At 45.2% G+C, this 22,455-nt stretch overlaps 1 protein-coding gene across 2 annotated transcripts in view; it reads left to right on the top strand.

The window, feature by feature from the left end:
* The window catches only part of LOC116940836 (semaphorin-5A-like), a 157,369-nt gene that overhangs the window by 89,090 nt on the left and 45,824 nt on the right, over positions 1–22,455 (top strand). For both annotated transcript variants that reach the window (XM_032951075.2, XM_032951073.2), the window contains exons 5-6: positions 17,062–17,124; positions 20,788–20,886. In XM_032951075.2, coding sequence (XP_032806966.1) covers positions 17,062–17,124; positions 20,788–20,886 — 162 coding nt within the window. The remainder of the gene's footprint in view (positions 1–17,061; positions 17,125–20,787; positions 20,887–22,455) is intronic.

The following is a 22,455-nucleotide window of genomic DNA, read 5'->3' as shown; positions in this document are numbered from 1 at the left end:
CCACCCCCCCCTCCCCAAAAAAAAAAAAACATCAAAACTTTACGTGTTGTCACACGAGGTGCAATCGCTGGAATAATTAAACAGACGTGTACACGCTGCTGCTGTGCTTGCTGGACGCACTGCCATGCTGAATGAGAATGATTTGCTTGGTATACATTATATTCGTGAGGTTGTTGTTTGTTTATTAACTCCGCCGACGACACGTGACCGTCAGTCACGGCCATCAGCTGGAGAGAAGAAAACAAATATTGGTTTGGGTACAACATAGAGATTCTCCCAGAGCTTGATGTACAGTGGTTGACAAAGCGGAGCAACGCGTTAAACGTCAGAGTGATCCTATTAATTGATAACGCCTGCCCAGCTTGGGAAAAAATAATAAAACGCGGGCAGAATCATCCATGCGGCAGTGCTGCGTGTTAATAGCGACTTTAAAGACAGATTAACATATTGACCAGTCGTGACAGTACACGCTGTCACATTTGAACTAGGCCATCGATACGCATTCCGCATTTGATTTTGAAATCAGAATATTCGAGTTCAAATGATTGTGTTAGGGATTTGAAAAGCTCTGCTGCCCGCCCACTGTTCGCCGATTCCTTTGGTAACCGATGTCTCTTATCTGTAATAAGTTGGTCTCCCTGATGCAGTTTATCTGCCTCTGTGTGTCAACGCATTTCAAACACTAAGAAGTATATCTGTAATGACAAGCGCTGCTTGCCGTCACCCGAACCTTTGCCGTAAATGAAATGTGCCTTGGCGATGCAGTTTTAGCCAAATGTGAAAAAAGATTACACTGTGTAACAAAAATGAGTTTTTGTCCCTGGTTAGTAAGTGTTATTTCCTAATTGCTTATGCCTCAAAAGTACAGAAAATGGCTATTATTCCCCACAAACTTTGCTTTTTTGACCAGGACAGTGATATTTCGAAATTTACCTATTTTCAATGAGAAAACGTGGTGTGCATTTGTGTCATTCCTTCACATAAAGTCCTGGTCACAAAATAAAAGTTTTAGGGATAAGCAATGAGAAAATAACACTTACTACCCAGGAACAAAAATCGTGCTACATCGTGAATTATCAAACATCGTGTAGCGTAGCACGAGTGGGACAACGCTTATATTTTTTGTGGCCTCGAGCCAGTCGTGGAAATTCCACATTACTTGCGCAGGAGATAGTTTATCCCTGAGACAGCCACTAATGACTTCCCACAAAATGGTACCTAGTTTATATGTCTCGGAGAGTTAGCGGATGGGCTGAGTCAATTCTGGAGCAGGATTTAAACGTGTAGATGTGTGATTGTGGGACGGGTGCTGATAGAGAACCATGACAAATATCTCCTGTATAGCCTTTAACAGACTGTTGGGGCAAGTGCTCTTAGCGAGCATCTATGATTGCCGGCACGGCACACGAAGGAGTGGGTGGCCACCACCACGACCGGCCACCTTTGTATCCCCAGTGACGACGTTTATACATTACACCAGGCGCTAATTTTAGGTTGAGTTGACCTAGGAGAGGCCCAGAACCAGTTTAGATACCCTCTACTGGTGTTGACTGGGAGCGGGAATCAAACTCGGGTCGCCGGGTTCGTAGCGCAGACGAGCTCACTACTACCCTGTACACACAGACACACACAGACAAAACACACAAAGACAAAGATCCCCCGTATAGCCTGAACAGACTGTTGGGGCAAGTGCTGTTAGCGAGCACCTATGAAGGCCAGAACGGCACACGAGGGGGTGGGTGGCCAGCACCATGCCCGGCCACCTTTGTCTCTCTAGTAGTGATGTTTTTACGCACAGCACCAGGTACATCAGCCGTGAGCGGGAATCGAACCTCGTTCGCCGGGTTCATCGCGCAGCACGCTAACCGCTACACCACCGCTCCACACACAGTCACACACACACAGACGGCACAAACTAGAGGCATTGCAAACCTGACAGTCGATAAGCCGCCCCTTATTCGTGCACTGCAGAAACAATCAGTGGATGGCGTGAAAGGGTCAGTGGACACCGTCTTTAACCTTATGGAGGATAAGAGTCGAGTGCTCATCTTCGTAAAAAGGTTTTCTTGTGAGATTTGTATGGGGAAACTGCACAACTTTCTTGGAACAGATGGCCTAAAGTGTCGACAACAATCACGACTATCGGCTACTTTGGCAAGGTCGAATCTGACCTCGGCAAAGTAGTCGCTTAATGGGGCTCATTACCGCGTGCATGAGCAGAGAGTGCTCGTTGTCGAAGTCCCACACTGGGGCGTGTCAACGCGCAGTCGACGCCACCAGTGGCTCACCATTCAGGCACGCAGGAAGGGGCAGCGTGAAGTGGGCCAATTCATAGACACTGCTGCCCTTACGCTTTGGTTCTTTCGGTAAAGTCACGTAAGTAAAAATAAAAAATAAAGTTCATCAAATCACGACGCTTCGGAGGCAACACAAGCTTCCGTCATCAGGTGTAACTAGCACAGCAAAATGACTGTAGGGAGAGCTGTTTGTGCTCGTTACACCTGCTGACGGAAGCTTGTGTCGCCTCCGAAACGTCGTGATTTGATTAACTTTTTTTTTTTTTTTTTCACCTACGTGACTTTACCGAAAGAACCAAAGAGTATGGATCATTGCAGTCACGAAAACTTCACTGCTGCCCTTCTCAAAATCTCAAATCTCAGCCCCCCCCCCCCCCCCCCAACAAATATCGCAAGCACCTCTGAGAACTGAGGAGCCTGCAATATTATGCAGACGTGCGGCATTCGTAGGTGGATAGACACGTATGCCAAATGGACACAAAGCGTCGGCATCGCATGGATGCACGTGCGCATAAAATCAGACTCGAGTTGGCTCCGTGCTCAAGCTCGAATGGAATTGTGTTCACGTGTTGACCTTTAAAGTAGCTCTCTGAACATCAGGCATGTGTGTATGTATGAAGCATCTACACGTAGAGGAGATGAATACACGTACACTGGATTACATAAGTCAGACACAAGCTAAAAATTAAGTCTCATCAAAGTCAACGCGTCACCCAGCTCAAATAAGCAATTGAATGGCATTTTTCTTGCTAGTGGTGCTCATCTCGTGCTAGAAATTCCCCATTACCATGGCAGAAGCCAGCATATCCATGAGACAATCATGGCTGACTTGGCACAATTTGATCCCATTTGGGAATTGAACTGGAAAAAGTTTTTTTTTATTGAAACACAAATTACGTGCAACGAGATAAATAACTATTATTATTGCAATACTGTAATGATACATTTTTTTTAATTAAGCAAGCATATGTGCATTTCAATGTATATATATTAAGCAGGCTGGATATGCATGTAAACAGAATATTTCACCAGTGTCTCACACTGCAACCAAACGAATGAAATATTACAAAATCATGCAATGACCATCATGTAGTATTTACTATCATAGAGATAATTGTGGAATCGCGTGAAGATTATAAGCAGGCAGTAAATGAGATCAGTGGCTCTGGTCTTAGTTTTTTGAATGATATAGTGATGTAATCCTGGAATGGCCATGAACTTTGCCACTCCATCAAATTCACTCAGTATTTTTTTTCTCTCTCCCTTTAATGTATTTTAATGCAATGGGATTTGCTCAAAGGCCCTCTACAGATTCCCAGCCCAATTATAGAGTCATAGGCATACAAGTAAGGCACGTTGTCTGGGGAACCGCAGAACAATAGGTATTAGAGTGCAGCAATTATATTTTTTCACAATTAGAGCGAAGGGCTTGTAAAACAATTTTTGACAAAACTTCATTAATCCGCCCTTCCCCGACAATCCTTTTTAAGAGACAAACCAGCCGGGCGGAGGCGCTGATTAGAGCACTCAACTCACAAATGGAAGGTTATGGGCTCAGATCGTATGCGGGGCTGTGACTCAATCCATCATCCCCCTGCGGTTCGTAAAATAAGCCCCAATTTGTGGAACGTTAACTGTGGTTGGATATGCTGTCCCCACACAGGAATGAGCAACTCTCCTTGGAGTTGGGTCACACTTTGACATTGACTTAAATGCCTCCTATGATGTACAATATGTACTCCAGCTAACTTTCCACTCTTTCACACTCGACCAGCACAGTCGTGCTCGACTAGACTTAAGATTATTAACTGCCACGGGGGTATAATTGACATTGTAGGATGCAACGCAGCTCACATACTGTGAAATAGCACCATAATACCAAATGCCACAGAGCTGTGTATGGGCCACATTTTGTTCAGCGTCTCAAAAATAAAAGCGTTAGAAATCATAACGCATTTTTTGGCAATTTAGGACACTTCCATCCTGGGAATAATTCATATGGGCCAGTGCCACGAGTATATTAATTCTGCCAGCCCCATGTGTGATCAAACGACCGAATCACTGGTTGATGCAGTTTTCTGCTGCTGGGAGACTCGTCACTCAATTTCTTGATTGCTTTATTGATTAATTTTCAGCCTCTGGAAACCATCGTTGCATGTCTAGCCATTGTTGATGGCTCGCGGATAGCCTGCAATCAGTCACTAATGGGATTTAATGGACGATTATGCCAGATTCGAAATAATTTGGTGACAAAAATGTTTACATTTCGGCGAGGTATTTGTTGGGCGACGTTTTTGTAATGCCCTTACGTGCTCACCATTGACATTATACAGAGCTCATATTTATGGAACATTCGGCGCTTCATAAGGTTTCAATATTGGAATTCCAACTTATGTACGTTATCAAGGACATAGTTGCCTGCATGATTGTTGTTCGCCACAGCCAGTTTTGAAGAATAGCCATGAAGTGTTGGGATATTAAAAGTGCACACCACCCGATACTTATCATTTGATGTTGCAATATATATCTAATACGTTCAGTTTAGCAACATAAATTATTATTTATGCATTTATTTGGAGATTCAAAATACCATATCGTTACAAGTAATAATAATACTAGATTTTTTTCTTTTCGTTTTTTTCTGGCCAAGTGGCACTAGCAGAGCTCTCGACTCGCATTTGGGAGACTGCACGGTAAAATCTCATTTGGGAGTCAACACAGCCCATTATCCCTGCTAAGATGTAAATAATACCACTTTGTGACGAATCAACAGTGGCCGTTCCATGAAGATTCTGGCCCAGGCCATATAAATGTGGTATTTCCACACGATCCAGGTATTCCACAATCCATATCGCTCCTGAAATATTAGCTGATCTAATCGCTCTATCTTTGATCTCATAGTTGTCCTCCCGAGAGCGTGTCCTCCTTTGGTTGCCATGCCATCGCCAGTCTCATCCCTCTTCCATTATATAATCCCTCTCGCGATATACCCTGCCAATGCTTACTTTCCTCAACAGTCAATGTGAAGGCTCCCACTTACGTTCGTTAATTCTATAGTTGTGCTATCTGACAACTGAACTCACTGATTACGCTTCCGATTATCGGGTCGATTACTCAGCCTGTCGGATAACATGACAATATTTGCTAGATAAAAAAGGTCTCACTTCTATTCCCATGTATGCCGCTGGACGGGAGGTGATGGAGCAGCGCTTGGTGATGTCATTGGCTACGTTAGTTGCATCATACTGGGTGTGGCTTGTAAGGGGTTTCCTGCTTTCAGGTGGCTGGATGCGGGGGTGGGATCTCCAATTTTAAAGAGGCCTGGGTAATGATGGACCACACACACACACAAAAAGTAGTTGATTACAATTTTTTATCTGTCTCACAATCTTGTGGCAGTAACAGCGGACTGCCGTGGATTGGAGGCGTGACGTGATAATTGTTGTTTTATCGTCAGTGCCGAGCAAATTAGAAGCCTTATTTATACGGAACACGTGGGGCGCTCAAAAGTGGCCCACAGCGATCATTAAGACGTGGCATTGTTGGTGTCGGATTAATGCAGGACGATTATGATTCAAATTTGCCATAAAGCATCCACTTTATTGACAAAAACATTCTCCAAGATAATTATTTGTGTGTTAGTAATGAAATAAAAAATGGTCTGCATATATATTTTTTATCTTAAATCAGGCGATGCAGGCAACTCCATCGCATCAGTATTCTGATGGCTCACAACTGATGCATTATCATAAAGCTCTGAGGTGGAGCAACTATCCCGCTGAGTAAAAACAACGCGTTAGTTTTCAGTAAACCAAACTCTCCCACGATTTCAAGGCTAAACAAACTTTGTAATGAAAATGCGCCGTTGAAACAACCCACTGCAGGGCTTGTAGTCACTGAATATATATGTTTCAAATAACTATTTTGAAACGAAAATTGTGGCTATTGGATAGAAATAAAAATCACGAAACAAGGGGGATCAAATAAAAAAAGTACAAATAATCGAAGCCCTCTAAAATAAATATCCAATTTGTTCCGGCGAGTACCAATAAATAGACAGAATACACGAATACCATTCGATAAACGGTAAAGGTGGAGCCCTGCAATTGCTTGCTCACGTATGTATGTACGTTGAACTTCTTTCTTAGCGCACGTAGCCAACCGTGCTAATCGGAGGTGCGGGGGAAGGGCAACAACCTAAACACAAAAAGTAGTTCTAAAGAAATTAGTTTTCAAATCTAGATTTAAAATTGCATAGCGCCAGTGGCTTCCTACTATCGGAAGGAAGAGCGTTCCAGACGGCCGCAGAAGAGGCGCATCTGAAAGCGCGCGATGCTGTGACCAAAGTTCGCGTGATGATGTTTTATGCTCCTTGTACGAGATCAGCGAGGTATCGTGGTTCATTCGTGACGGGCACTTTGTGTGTAATGAGTGTTTCAGTTTCAGTTTCTTTATTTTGGTATAGCCCTGTGAGCCATTCGGCTCTTGAATCGGGTGCAACCACAACAAACAATGATCAGCTACGGCAGAAGAATTCGTTCTGCCGTGTTTCAAATCTGATTTGTGCTCGCGAATTCGGTCAGAGACATGTCGTTTCGTCTCCCCGATATAGCAGTCACCACAGGTGCAGATCAATCTGTAAACTCCGGGGTACTGTAAGTCAGGAATAACATCCTACTTGAAACCTGATTCCCACCACCACCCGATGCAAAATAATTATCTCATCAAAACGTTATACCACAGGGCTCATTGCATTTCGGACCAACACCACTTGACCAGTGAATTAAAACATGTGCATCTGGCCCTCAAAAGGAATGGATACTCTGACCGTACCATCCGCCAAGCTGTTTCTCCCTCCATACAGAAACAACCACTTGATACTCCGATCAAAACCATCACACTGCCATATATAGCAGGCGTTACTAAAAAGATCTCCAAAATTCTAAACAAACACAAGATCCTGGTCCGGTTCAATACAGTACACAAAATCCGTGACCTGATCCCTTCTGTGAAGGATGTTATTCCTGACTTATAGTACCCCGGAGTTTACAGATTGATCTGCACCTGTGGTGACTGCTTTATCGGGGAGACGAAACGACATGTCTCTGACCGAATTCGCGAGCACAAATCAGATTTGAAACACGGCAGAACGAATTTTTCTGCCGTAGCTGAGCACTGTTCCAACGCTGTGAGTGATCACGATATAATTTTCTCCGATACCAAGGTTCTTTGCAAACTCACGGGTGTTTATCAGAGATTTGTTCACGAGGCCATTCAAATTTACAAACACAGACACAATTTCAACCGAGAAGATGGTTTCAAATTAAGCAACCATTGGAAAGATGTTCTAAATCGAACCAAACATTAAACTAATTTTCAATGGTACAGTATATTTTTTCCAAGTAGTGGTATCCTAAACTTTCGCAGCTGCTTAAATTCCCTTTTCACACCATCAATATGTAAACTCCCCCTCCCCCCCTCGCCGGCCTGCACATGTTCACCCCCTCTACACCGTTCACCATGCTAAGTCCGCCAATTGAATGCTAATTTTTATGCTAATTCCTTTGTCAAGGCACCTTAATTCGTCTCACACAAGCTTAAAGGTCGCGGTCTGAGCTTGGCTGTGTTCACTCCAGCGCTGTCCTCGAGACAGTCTGGTCCCTTCACCTGATGAAGGCCACTTGTGTTGTGGCCGAAACGTTGTGATTTTTGTTGTTTTATATTTTACCTACGTGACTTTACCGAATATAACCAAAGAGTATACAGATAATACTTTGCCGCGTCATCCGGAGCAAAAACATTTTATTTTATTTTACGCCAATGAATAGCAGTGGCAGCTCGGGGTGTACAACTCCTCTAGAGCAGTTATGAGAGAAGATCTCATTGGTAGCGATTCTCCTGCTCACAGCTCTGAGCCAGTGGTGGCGAGCTCACAGTCTCACATTGCAGAGCTGCTCACGCACAGCCAACGGTGTTGCCATTTATAAGCAAAAGGTAAAAAAAGAACAACAGTTGTACAATAAATCCTAATTACGTCTCCCCTAAGATTCTCTTTCATGTTCTATTGGTTTATTTGACTGCTCACCTGTGGACTGTGCATGCAAGAGGAACATAACGCAGTTGTTTTAGCGATGCCATTTTTTGTCTTTATTTCTTTCTGTATGATATATATATATTTTTTAAAAACTACGTTATGGGAGCGTTTCTGTTTGTGCCACCTCAGCATACAAGTTGTGTGGCTAGGGTGGAAGTAATGTTGAAATCGTGGATGATTTCCCCTCGCTGCGATGTGGGAATTACAGCACACGCATGCGTTTTGGCCATTTTTACTCAATTTTAAATTCGCTAAGGAAGCACCGCGCCTTTGAATGACCGTGGCCTGAGTGTGTGTTTGCAGTCTGGATTAAAATAAACCACGGTTTTCGTCGGGGGTGCTTGTGAGCACGCTCCCACCTCCCGCTGCCTCGATGGGAAAGACGCGGCTATGCTCTTTTCTTTTTTTTTACAATCTCAACCCCCGGCGCAGTCATGCCATGTGGTGCGATTTGTCAAATGTCTAGCGGGGGGATGGGGGATAAAATAGGAAAAAAAACCTTTCACCAAATGAATGGCATTGACTTGCACGGTGAACTATCCCCCATGAGCAGCAACGTGAGGTGGCCTTCAAACAATTATAGATTGACAAATAATGTCAATGTTTAATTGACCACATAAAAGTTGATTTTACGTTTATTTGCGATATGCACTTTTCAATAATACTATAATTATTGCATTTCACTGAGTCGCACGACAACTTGTCAGTATGTTTCCTGCTCCGTTGGGATGTTTCACCACTTACATTGAAGAGAGTTTGACTTGTTGTCGGAGCAAACCGTTGCTGGAGAAGAACTGCGCATTGGAGTGGGTGACACTCAGACGTCTGCATTGAGGGATTCAAGAATCCCTCCCTTGCTGTACTTTCATCTCCCTAGCCACCTCGCAGCCAGCCAGCCAGCCCCAACCCCTTCAGTAGCAACTGTTGTTCCCAAGAAGTCTCCCGTTCAAGCACTAACCGTGCCCAACCCCTGGCATTGTCAACTCACAATCCTTATTCCGGGGCGTATAATTGTATGCTGCCTCGGGGATGACAACTGAAAGTGCAGTCCCCGGGATGGAAAAAGCAGAGCCAGGGAGGTCCCCCCTCCCATAACCCCATCCCCCCATCCCCCCTCCCGCCAAATCGCACCCTGGTCACGCCTGCAAAGACGCTTGTAATTTGTCCCACGTTTCTGATTTTAGTTTATCCCGTGGAGCTTCGGCCGCGGAAGCGAACGTTTTTACCCTTCCCCTACCGAGTTTTCTCCAGGCAGATTTTTTTTTTTGCTTTTGCGTCCCCATGAGTCAAGGTGTCGTTCAAATTCGCGCATTTAATTTTGGTTCACCTAACGCCGTTGACGGCCGCACAAATGCCTGGCCCGATCAGAGAACGACATAAATAGGGTAGCATTCTTTTATGTGGACATAATCGAGCTTAACAAACTTGACGCGTGCGTGTGTTTTTTCCCCCCGCACACCCCGTTGCTCACTGCAAGCATCGGATTCCCGGATAAGCTTGAGCTTTTAATGCCCCGAGAAAAACCGAGCACCATGCTGCTTGCGAATGGCAGCATTGCTTCTCTGCAAGATCGATACGTGGGCTCTGATTTTTCTTCACTTTGCTGACATAGGACGGGCAATAGGAAAAGTTCCGAAATTACTCGACAGCGCACAGCAACATGCTCACGGGAGAGACGTAAGAGAATGTGATGACCCTCGTTTATAACCCTAATTGTGATGCGAGGCATCACGTTGCATGGCCGTGGCGCATTACATAACAGATGTTGCCACTGTGTTCCTTCTTAACATTCTCCACATTGGCATGCTGTTTTCGCATCGCGAATTGTGCAAATTTCAGTGGCCACTGTTCCATTTAATCACTCAGAAAACAATCTGCAAAAACGTGGGATCTTTATGATGCAATATAGCAGCCATTTGGATTGATATACAGTGTCGGTAGAATAATTATCTGAGGATATACGTGTAACATTGCATGTTATTTTAGAAAGAAATATAAAACAATGCTTACATGTTCATGAACTTTGAACTGTTGCGGGGATTATAGATTTGTTTTGGGGATAGTATTATTGAGAGGGTTTTTACTCATCTGGAAAATTTTAATATCACTAATTGCACGTGCAGTTTAATCTCTCGTGATATATTGGCTCCTCCGATGCACAGGGATTGCGGTTTTGCTTATTGTTTGTTTCATGCTAATCGTTCTCTGGAAATGTAAAAACTCCGTTTTATATATCTATAAACAGGGGCTAAAAATGCAAAGTCAGCTTCTCGGCTGCGTCTCTGCTAAATTGCACCGAAAGGGGGGAGAAGTCTGGCGAGAATGTGCACATTTCGCCCATACATCAAATCCTCGAGAACAGAGGCGTTCGCATACAGAGCATTTCGTAAATATACGCAGGGTATTAAAGTTGCTCGTGCATTTGCGAATTAACATGCACGCGCCTTGCAAACGGTTTTGCTGGTGCAATCTTTAAACCGAGCATTCACAACGTGTGTGCAAGTTAATGCCATCATTGCACTGACTGGCAAGCCAGTCAGTCACTGGCAAGCCAGTCAGTTGACCGAGCCCTTCCTTTAACGAAGCCCTTATTTCATGAGCATACCATGAAATATTGTAATGATACATCCCTCTCGTAAAAGGAGATCTAAGAAAGAAATACAGCGTGCTTACATTTTTTTAACACTTGTATGGGACTATCGTTTTTTTAATGTAAAATGAATGGATAATACACTGTAACACGATAACGAATGTATATTAATAGCTTCACATAGTCAAAGAGTCTCTCCCACTTGTTCGCCATTGTTGTCGACACGTGGCCTGGAATCCTCTCCAGGTGGTCTCCAGAGCCCGGAGGCAGCAGCACATGTCACGTGGTATTGCTGCAAATTCGGCGAAGTGTTAACATTTTTTTGAAGCGCCCTGTATACTTGGATTTTCGCGACCGCGATTGTAATTCCTAAATGGTTTATTTTGGCTTCGGTCGTCAGATCTGAGCTCCTGTTACACCTGACGACGCCGGATGCAACCTCCAGCGAAACGTCGGTTACTCATTTAAATGGCGTTGTGAGATTCCTCTCCATCGACGACACCATCCGTGCTGCTGCTGCTGCTGCTGCTCAAGCAGGCATACATGTTTTGCCACGTTTGATTCACGCGACACGTCTCTTAATTGGCTGCGTTGGGTGGAGGAGGGTGTACGACACACATTTCTTGCACGACCTCACCCAAAAGAAACCCATTACGCATCACGTGCACGTAGATCTTGCTTTCATGCACGGTCGGGGAGATTAAGTCTGGTTTTTTTTATTCAATTCAGGAAAGTGAATGGTGACACTGATGCATTGTGATGTCTATGCAAATGGGAAAGTTTCAGAAACCTCAAAGGTATTAATTTAATGCTAAGTCTATGCAGCTGAACCTATATTCAGGGCCTCGCTCCCATTATTAACCATGGTTCATCACACAACACTGTTTAGGGTCTTTCTTTTTTACGTTGGCTTTTCATACAGAGTAACAAAAAAAACGAATAAGCATTCATTTGTTAACTTGATAAAAACCCATCAGCACAAGCGCTAACACGTTTGCTGACTCATTTAATACATTATATACTCTGGATGTAATTGGCAAAATATCACAGGCGTTAAGATTTGTGAAATTATTCTGACTCCGCGAGGCTTTTCTCAGTAAATCTACGGTAGTGGCAATAATAACAACCCAGATTGTTAGAATAACAAGCAGTGGTGTTAAATATTGAAACACAGAACTTGAATCCACTTTATATAATTCGAGTCAAAGTATCTCCCTAATGAAACAAGCGTGGGGTAGTGTTCGTTTCTATTGGTGTCCCTGAACCAGTGGTGGATGTTCCACATTTCTATAGCAGGGCCAATCCCAATGCAGGTCAGCCACAGCTGACTTTCCACAAAACAGTACTCATTTGTATTCTTGGTTCTTTCGGTAAAGTCACGTAGAAGGGAAACAATAAAATAATAAAAATATAAAACAATACAATTCTCACAACGTTTCGACTGCAACACAAGCAATCATCATCAGGTGTGAAAACCACAGCAATTTTCTTGCTGTGGTTTTCACACCTGATGACAGTAATTTTCTTGCTGTGGTTTTCACACCTGATGATGATTGCTTGTGTTGCAGTCGAAACGTCGTGATAATTTTATTGTTTTATATTTTTATTATTTTATTGTTTCCCTTCTACGTGACTTTACCGAAAGAACCAAGAATATTAATCTCTGTAGTCACGAAGGCTTTAAATCAAAATAGTACTCATTTGATTGACCTTTTAACCTTTTCATTGTGAGTCGAGATCATTAATCAGAGTGCCACATGGCTAGATATAAAATTATTACAGAATAACATAGATAATGTATATACTACTTTACCAACGTTTTAACTTTCTCTTCTGTACAGTTTATAAAAGACAAATATTTCCCAATATGTCCTTGCAGGCTATAAGAAGTAAGTGGTGTTAATGTCTGCCTATGAATGCCAACACTACACACGCCGGAGGTTTGGTCAGATCCACAACCAGCAGCCCCAGTGCTGATGTTTATACACAACGCCACATTCATTGGGTTGAGTTTACCTAGTTGTAGCCCAGGACAGCCTCAGATATCAAATGCAACTGATGTTGTGCATAGCCAGGGATCAAACTCAGGTCACAGGGTTTTTGGTGCGTTGTGCTAACCACCGCAGCCCCAGTGCACCACTGCCCTCCACACACACACACACGAACGCACGTAACAGCACACATTTATATGCATCGTAAGAATGATTTAAAATCACTCATCACACCATGCTGGGTAAGCTATTTCAGACCCTAATACAATGCTCCAATTTGGATGTCAATGGATGGAATTGGCTCAGCCTGGACCTTCGTATGAAAAGTGTTCTGTGTCCTTAGCAGAGCATAGTGCAATCTCGGTGGCCTCTGACCTCTCCTTTAAGAGTGAGACAAACCCTCACCCTAACCCTTAACAATGACAAACGACCCAGATACTGCGACCTGCCCCGGTCACAGCAAGACGGGAGCGTTTTAACCTTCCGCTTCTTTGGCTTGCAGAAAATAATTACATGACGTGAAGCAAATAAGCGTATGAGCATATTACTGACAATGCAACCGAGGCTTTTTTTGAACGTGTGTTCGTTTTGTTTCGAATGTCTGAATACTTTTCACCTGCGTGCATTGGCATATCTGCGCGTGTCTTTGTTGGGGAGCGGTCGTGTAACGGGTGACCCTAATTCCAATCTCGCTTACAGCCAACAGCAGTGACGATTATCTTAAGCGGTTCTGGGCTTCCCCTAGGTAGACTCAGCTTCAAATGAGTACCTGGTGCAGTGTGTAAACATAGTCACGAGTGGTGGTGACTACCACGCCACCCCCTCGTGTGGCCTTGCCGACATGCATAGCTGCTACTCGCGAACAGCACTTGCCCCAACAGGCTATACGGGAGATCTTTGCCTGTGTACTGCGAAGGGCATTCTTTCGCCAGATGGGCTACACTTGCTGCTTCTTGTTAGGGTTAGGACCCCCCCCCCCCCCCCTTGCCTCACCCCTCCCTCTTGTTATTGGAGTCCTAAGGGGCTGGGGGTGCTTTGTAATGTGACCCTCGCACGAAAAAAAACCGCCGTTGCGTGCGACACGCAAGGCCCTTGGTATGGAGCAACGAAATAAACAGTATGTCACCGTACCTGCTGTGAGTGGTCCACGGGCATGAGCTACGAGCAGTAAATGACTCCGCAATAACAGTGCACCGAGTGTATTTCCTGACTTTATGAGGTCACTCAACTAGGTGGGGGCCCTGTGGCAGAATGAACGCGACTCGCAATCGGAACGCTGCCGAGTGAAATCCCAGCAAGTGTCAACTCAGCACATCATCCTCTCTCTGGGAGAGATAAAATCGCGTACCAGTTTGTGCGATGTACTCAAGAGAGAGGCTGCCCCATTCCATAGGAATGTGCATTTTCGCCCATGGCTCGCTCGAGGCCACAAAAAGGAGATGAGCGATGCCCGTATGCTCACTTGAGCACGGTGACTTTTGACTTCTGAAGAACGGCTTCACATGGCATTCTGTGAAATCACTTTGCTGAAGTACATGCATTCAACCTTGCTCCTTGCCAGGGCTAAAACTGCATTTGCTTCACAATTTCCTCCATTTTATTGGAGTACATTTTCAACCCATTTAATTGAATAAAAATTGCCCTATTCGAAATCCATTTTAAAATCTCACATGCCTCGCACATTACAGCAGAGGTCACTTGTACATTTTTTTTTTAATACACATTTGCCTGGCCTTAAACCAAAATGGGAACAGCACAATGCCGCGTATCCGTAGAAATCCCGTGTGTTAAATAAATAAAGGCTTGGATGGTGGCGCAGCATATCTGCGTCGCGTGACGCCGCTATGAAGGTGCACCTTTAATGCGGCTGCTATGCCAGTAAGCAATACGCCACGCACTCGCCAACGAATCCTGGCCGGAGTTAAAAGGGCTCCGTTGTTTGTGAGCGACGATATCCACGCAGCCAGGCCCCAAGGCTCAGCTGGTTGCGTTTAACCTTCTCTTTATGTGACCACGTGGTCCACAGGTGCGGTGCCATGGCAGTGAACAACTTGATTTAATATCAGTGGGGGTTTTTTTTGTTGTTGTTGTAAAAAGTACTTCACCGTTTAACAGTTTGGCGATTAGCTTGATGCCTTTCTGTGTTATTTGTGGTCTATGTCTGTCAATATAAATCTATCCGTCCATCTGTGTACGCATGCTTTCGTCATTATTAAAGAATAACTGGTAATGTGTTACAGCCTATTGTGAACCCACTGTTGGATGAAGGCTTCCGCACGCAATTTCCAGTCGCGCGGGGGGGTTGTTTTGACCGTACTTCGCTGCGCCGGTCAGTGCGGGCTAGTGGGGGAGGGAACTCGGGACCAGTTCAGATATCACTCACCGCGGATGTTTGCTATGGCTGGGAATGAAACATGAGTAACAGGGTGCATACTTCACAGTGCATTGCGCAAATGTACCGCTCCACCTTCATCACCATCATTCATCATGCTATCTAGTCTCTGCCCGTTTAGCTGAATCCAACGAGATCGTTGACAGTACATTGTGTTTACAACGTATGTACATTTTGTCTCGTGACAATGTGATCATTTTAACGTGTACAATATGTAACGTGGCTGTAAAAAAAAAAACACATGACGTGTGCGGATCACCACAAGTCGAAGTGCATCTCCGCACAAGCGTGAGATGGTGCTCGTTTCTGCCGGTGGCTTTGAGCCAGTGGTGGAAATTCCACGTGCATATGGCAGGGGCCAGTCCAGGCGTAAGACAGCCACTTGTTGAATATCCCCGCAGAGTGGTACCCATTTTATCACTTCCTAAAAGGATGATGTGATGAGTCCAACCCTTACCCGGATTTGAACTCTGACTCTCCAGATTGCGAGTCGCGCATTCTGCCACCGCACTATCCAGACGGATATTTCCACATCCTGCCTCTGTAACGTTTAACGAACGCCAACATTTTCCATTACATCTGACTTTCCCTATAATTACAGTGCATTGGCAATATTGCTGTCTCAAATATGGCACATGCTGGTGCAATTTGAAGAGTCTTTTAGTCTTGCGTAATTGAAGTTACATTTTAAACTATTTCCATTTCACAAGCAACATATTTGGCAGTATGAAGACACTACCACTTGATGGCCCTTGCTGCTCGTACCGCTGTGGTTAATGTCTTGCTCTGCCAAATTGAGCTTTAATGCAGCGTTTGAATTGGACTTTGAGATGCACGTTTTAAAAGTGAGCACCTGCATGGCCTGTGCCGTGAGTGAATGTGTGGCCACCACCAGTGACGATTATCTGAACCGGCCGTGGGCCTCCCCTAGGTCGACTCAGCCTCAAATGAGTACCTGGTGCAGTGTAAACATCGCCACTAGGGAGACAAATGCGGCCGGGCATGGTGCTGGCCACCCACCCCCTCGTGTGCCACAGTGCTGGCCTTCATAGGTGCTCGCTAACAGCACTTGCCCCTACAGTCTGTTCGGGCTATATGTGGGATCTTTGTCTTTGTGTGAGTTTATCTCTTCTATTTATAGTCTGTGCTTCTCAGTCTATTTTTTATATATGTCAATACCTTTCATCTCCTCAGCTCTCAGTGTTTGATTTATTCGTCACTGGTGTCTGTTTTATTTTTCTTTCGTCTGCGTTTATTCGCGTCTTTCTGTGTCTCTGCCCAAACAGTATGGTAAGGCTATACGGGGGATCTTTGTCTTTCTTAATAGTGATGGTACAATGGGTTATGCACCGCACTGCAAATCTAAAGTTCGATTCTCAGTCGTAGCTAACACCAGCAGCGAGTGATATCGCAGCTTGTCCTGGGTCTCCGCTGGACTGGCTTAGCCTTAAATGAGTACCTGATGTAGTGTGTCAACGTAAACGCTCTGGAAACAAAGGCAGTTGGGCGTAGTTTTGACCACACCCCCCCCCCCCCCCTTGTGTGTGACGCTGGCCTTAATAGGTGCTCGCTAACAGCGTTTGCCCCAGCCGTTCACAAGGTTATACATGGAATCGGGTTTTTATGTGTGTATGCATGCATGCGTGTGTGCGAGGTCCTGGGCTTGATAATAATGCTTCTATTTATCCATTTCCCAGGCCACTGAGTGGAGCTGCACAGAGACCACCAAAAGCTCATGCTTCAGCAAGGGAAAGTCTGAGGTGAGCTCTCAATCACAGCTCCAGGAATACCTCGTACGTTCATGCTTTATTGAACGTATTGGCGCTCCCACTTCTTCCTGGATGTCTGGGCTGGCGTGAAAAGCATCGTCCTAATCCCCACCAGGGGGGATCTCTTGCACTGCCTGCAGTTTTTTTTTTCCCCCTCGAATAAAATGAAGTGGAATCAAATTGTCTCTCTGCTCAAACGAGCATTATGGCTGTGCTCACCACAGCTGGCAGCCTTGATTTGCGGTGGCGAGATGTTAACTACTTCGCCTGGTATACAGGACATGGGTTCGATCCCAACCCTGACGCCTGTGTATTTGAAGCTTGCACGTGTCTCTCCCCGTGGTCACGTGCATTTTTCCCCGGGTCCTCCGTTTTTTCCCCTCCACATTTAGAAACACGCGTTTAGATTATTTGGCTGTAGTAAATTTCCACGTGATGATGATAAGCCACTTCATTGGGCTATCATTTGCGGCCAGGTCGCTTCTGAAAACGAGTTATATATGTAGATCAGTGGGCCTTACCTGGTAAAATATATATTTTTAAATTTTAGTTTAGAGTCGGCGATGGAAATTCTACGATCAGAGCGACCACTGTGGAAATCCAGGCCACCCACCTTGAGGAATATCGTCGTGGTGTTGAGAAGCACTTGACTTCCGCTGGCCTCGCGCAATACCTCTTGGTGCGTGTCGTTAAATCAAAACGGGCTCCTCCAGCCTCAAAGAAGTGACGTCAGGGCGTGGAATGTTCCGCGAAGCTGCCAAGAGAGAAACTTTTGCAAAAAAAAAATCGCTACACGAAGTGGCAGCCAAGCAGGGCCGGGGTGATGCCAAGGGGGAGGAGCCCAACAACGACTCTTTCTTTAAAGTTCGAAACCGGCGCGTCATTGGCGACATTTAGCAAGCGGGGAAGTGACCGAGAGATGACCAGAAGAATACGATGGCATTTCCACGGCTGTGTCGCGACGCAAGGCAACAATTTAAAGGGCACGAGGCGAGCCGTTCGCTTTTGTTGGGTTGGTTTTTACGTAAAAATTAGACGTCATTTAAAGATTTGTTAGGGGCCTTATAACACCATTTTTTTTGGCAAGTGAAGTTAATGAAAAACATCGCGAGGGTTGTTATAATTGGCATCGGTTTGGGAGTGGGGCTTCATCCAGCAGTGGATTGACCATGGCTGATGACGGTGAAGATTATTGATCAAATGTTGTTATATGATTTTGAGGAAGGTTTTTGTACAGTGTTTGGTTTTGCCTGAATAAAGAGTTTGGGCCTAGCTTAGATGTAAACTAGGCCCAAACTTGAGAACAAACACACGAGACACACCACGTGACTCATTCAGAACCATTGCTGTAGAAACGTGAACGTGGTTTATGTCACACAAGGCGCGGGATATTCACTCAAAGTTAATCTAAAATGCTGCGTGAATCAGGCCTGACAATCAGAAAGTCATGATTTGAAATCCAGGTTTGAGGACAAAATAAGTCAATTATCTTTCTGTAATCGGTAGTGTGAATATCAGTTTGTGGGAAGTCAATAGTCGTCTTCCTGAAGAGAGATTGGGCCTTGTCATGGGTATTTTGCATTTTGAATACCGTCTCAGGACCACCAAAAAAAAAAGCCACCCATTGCTTATTTGAGCAGGGACACATAGCTCTGCTTGTCTCTTTGTTGAAATTTTTTTTGTAACCTTGATCTAGGCAATTACACTCACTGTACAGAATAACATGTTCTTGCTCAGCTGTCTGAACAAGGCCTCATAACCAGGATCGACATGAGACTTGGCCCCCCTAAATCACCTACGCTCATCTTCGAGGTGGCATTTCTAATGCCATCCACAGAGCATTTTGTTGAGCTTACTGTACGTTCATTAAGCACAAGGAGCAGGACTGTGATTGGGGGGTTTTCAGGAGGTGAATGTGTCAGATATGAGCCTGCTGTGCCACACTAATTAATCACAGCAGCCTGCAAGTGTCGCAGCCTAATTTAGACACCGTGGCTTTGTGATATTGCACATGAACAGGTTTTTTTTTTCTTTCTCTCTTCCAATTTCCACGCGAAGCGAATGTGAAAGGAAGGCGCTGCGAAGGGATGCGCTTTATATAAGCACGCATTTTGGCTATTCAAATTGATCAGGAAGTGTGTTTTCGATTTTGGATTTTTTTATTTACTGGGAGGAAATGTATGTGCCGTGCATTATTTGAGCACGGCATTTTGGTGCATGCCCATCATCCAGCACGGTGGAAGCAGGGGCGGAGCAATGATTTCAGGCAGGGGTGACATTCAACAAATTTTTATTTCAAGAATTATTAGAGAGTCAGGCTGTTGAACTAGACGCCATCGGTTGGCGACACACTCTGACAATGCAGTTGCACGGAGTCCACCAGACCGAGTGTCGTACACTTATACGCAGAATGTCACCCCTGTCACCCCCCCTTGCTCCGCCCCTGGTTGGAAGCAAACGTTGGTGGATTTTTTGAGACTTCTGACATTGGTTACAAATTCCGAAAGTAGTTTCTCATAACCAGCACTTATTGAAAACGAATTGGCAGTTATGCAGGGCCATTCCTTCTGGAAATCAATTGGAGAATTCGTGAGGCTTTTATGGTTAAAATAATGTTATTGTTTGTAAACATAAAAAAGTCAAAGTAGCATCCACTGTTTTCATAAAGCAACCTCTATTCGCTTTCACAAAGTTGAATCCAGATTTTAATCCTGGCAGCCACCTGTGATTAAAACCGGGTTCTCACGTGAAATGAGACGGTGATCTTTACCCAGCCAGCATTGACAGCATACACAACAAACACAAACTTATGACATTTGTATTTGTTCTTAATTTGGCTAAATTCCATATCTGACAATTAGTGATGACAATCACGCTCTAGAAATTCAGGTGGAAAAGTGCTTGCCCTTTAGTGTGGATGATAGATTACCTGGAAGGATCTCAGCAATGGTCCTGTGATGTCTGCTTCTGCAGACCATCCCTCACGTTCACTGCTGTGAAACTCCTCTGTGAATGTGAGTTTCAATAGGAGTCTCCGTTTCATTACATGAAGCCAATGCCAAAAACAAATCCCTCACGAATTCCTGAGGTATGATGATAATCGATATTTATTTGTTAGGCACCTTTCACTAATGTCTCAAGGCGATGAAAGAGGATCACATGGGTTAGAGAACATACGCAGGTTAACGACATCATTCAAACTGTCAAAAAGTAAGGGTTGGGCATGTTGCTGTGAAGGACGATGTTTGATGGTCAAGAATAATGCTGGAACGGCATGCATGGAATGGAACGTGACCTGAGAGGGAGGCCATCCACCGCGGAGATGGAGCAGTGGAATCAGCCGCTGCTCGGTGGATTGTTACAATGCAGGATTGCGAGAGACGAGGATGCCTTCGTCCAGCAGTGTCGGTGACGGCTGATGATGGGGGGGGGGGGGCGGGGGGGGGGGGGGCTGCGTTGAAACCCAATGGAGCCTGGAACTATTTTTATGTTCAGTTCGTTGTCCATCCCCCCGCACCTCCGATGAGCACGGTTGGCTACGTGCGGCGCGAACGAAGTTCAACGTGCGGACTCGCAAACGACTCCGCAGCCCAAGCTGCCCGACACGTCGCGCGGTCCCGTGAGCGTCGGTGTGCGGTTGAATGGCTTGGACAGGAGGAGTGCCACAACTACGTGCGGGTGCTGTTGGTGAGGGGAAGCAGGCTCTTCAGCTGTGGCACCAACGCCTTCTCGCCCATCTGCACCGACCGCACGGTGGGTCGGAGTCTCCGCAGCAAAAAAAGATGAAGGTCCCCCCCCCCAACACCCCTCCCTCCGATGGGGCTTCCGCGGACGAGGGGAAAGTGCTGCTAATGCTCACGCATTCCTACAGGACCACGGGCGTTGGTGGTGCAGACGCTCGCCTGCGAAGGCTTGGCAATGCGAACCGAGATGCCCGAGATGCAGTGCCGGGATTATCCTAGTAGCAAAAGCAGCTACATATGTCGTGGCTATGGGCCCCGCACTTTAAAGGGCCTCGCGCTAAATGCTTTCAAGCTATCAATTCCGGTTCAGTGATTCTACACTTGCTCTGTTACCATAGTACTATACTGCCTTCAACTTTTATGAACGACTGGGTGTTTAAGGTTAGCGATTTGTCGTATTATCTGGCTGTATAGCAAATTTAAAATACAATGACTTTACTATGCAAGTTAAAAATTAGTTTGTTTTATATTTATGTTTTTTTTATTTAGGGCCCCTTTATAACAACATATTCTACAGGTCCCGCACGAGCTTAATCCGGCATTGTCGAGATGCCATGTGGGCCAGGTGCTTGCCCGAACCGCCTTTGTCTCTCCAAGAGCTTGATTAATCCATGCGCCATAGAAGGCGACGTACCCATTTAAGGCTGAGTGGATTTAGGGGAGACACTGGGCAAGGTGAGTAAACGTTCACCGCTCCCTCCCCATTTGATGGAACGTCACAAGTTCTGGGTCATGATTTGATTCGAGCCTCCCTCTTTACATTGCAGTCAATACATTGCAGTCAATACATTGCAGTCAATACATTGCCCCGAGCGGGAGTCACGTGTACCAATTGCAGAATCACATTTGCACGTGCAGCCCTTGTGACTAGTTGTGGGCCTGCTCATTGCCGGGTCATGGGAATTATTTGACCGTACTTCACCAAGTTGGTCAGTGTGGGTTGGTGAACACAGGGGGCATAGACGTTAGAACATGTAAGTATGGTACAACAATGGCTTTTCCTGCACCGCCCTCTGCTGCCAACCACATAGCCACATGCATACACAATATTCCTTACACAGAAATGTGAATACAAATAATTAATCGATGCTTAACTATGTGATTTGATGCATCATTGCATGCCAACAAGACACATCAGGTGCGACTTGATTTGCATGGCGAGGAATCGAGACTGGGTTCCCAGTGCCATAGTGCAGTGCACAAATCACTGCACAAAGATCCCGAATTATTGCCTATGTGAGCATCACATACTAAAGCAAGAACTATGCACACGGGAGCTGTGTGGTTAATATCCTTGCTGGCTACCTTCTCTCTCAATTTGCTGTTTACACATCTCACTCGGTACTCATGTGAGGCCGAGTTCATCAGAACGTCAAAACAGGTCCAGAGAAAACTCGCCACTGACTTTAACCGTGGCCAGGAATCCAACTCGGGTCACCGGCTTTGTAACGCAATCTTGTTAACTACTGCGCCAACGCTTTGCATTACTACCAAAGATACAGAAAAGACAAACATTCCCCACGTAGCCTTAACAGACTGTTGGTGCATGTGCTGTTTGCGAGCAACTTATGAAGGCCAG

The sequence above is a fragment of the Petromyzon marinus genome, chromosome 10, assembly GCF_048934315.1.
Source record: "Petromyzon marinus isolate PM22_M1 ecotype Great Lakes invasive population chromosome 10, UKy_Petmar_22M1.pri1.0, whole genome shotgun sequence".
NCBI classification, from domain to species: domain Eukaryota; kingdom Metazoa; phylum Chordata; class Hyperoartia; order Petromyzontiformes; family Petromyzontidae; genus Petromyzon; species Petromyzon marinus.
The sequence above is the reverse complement of the archived record's forward strand: the minus strand, read 5'-3'. Positions and strand labels throughout refer to the sequence as shown.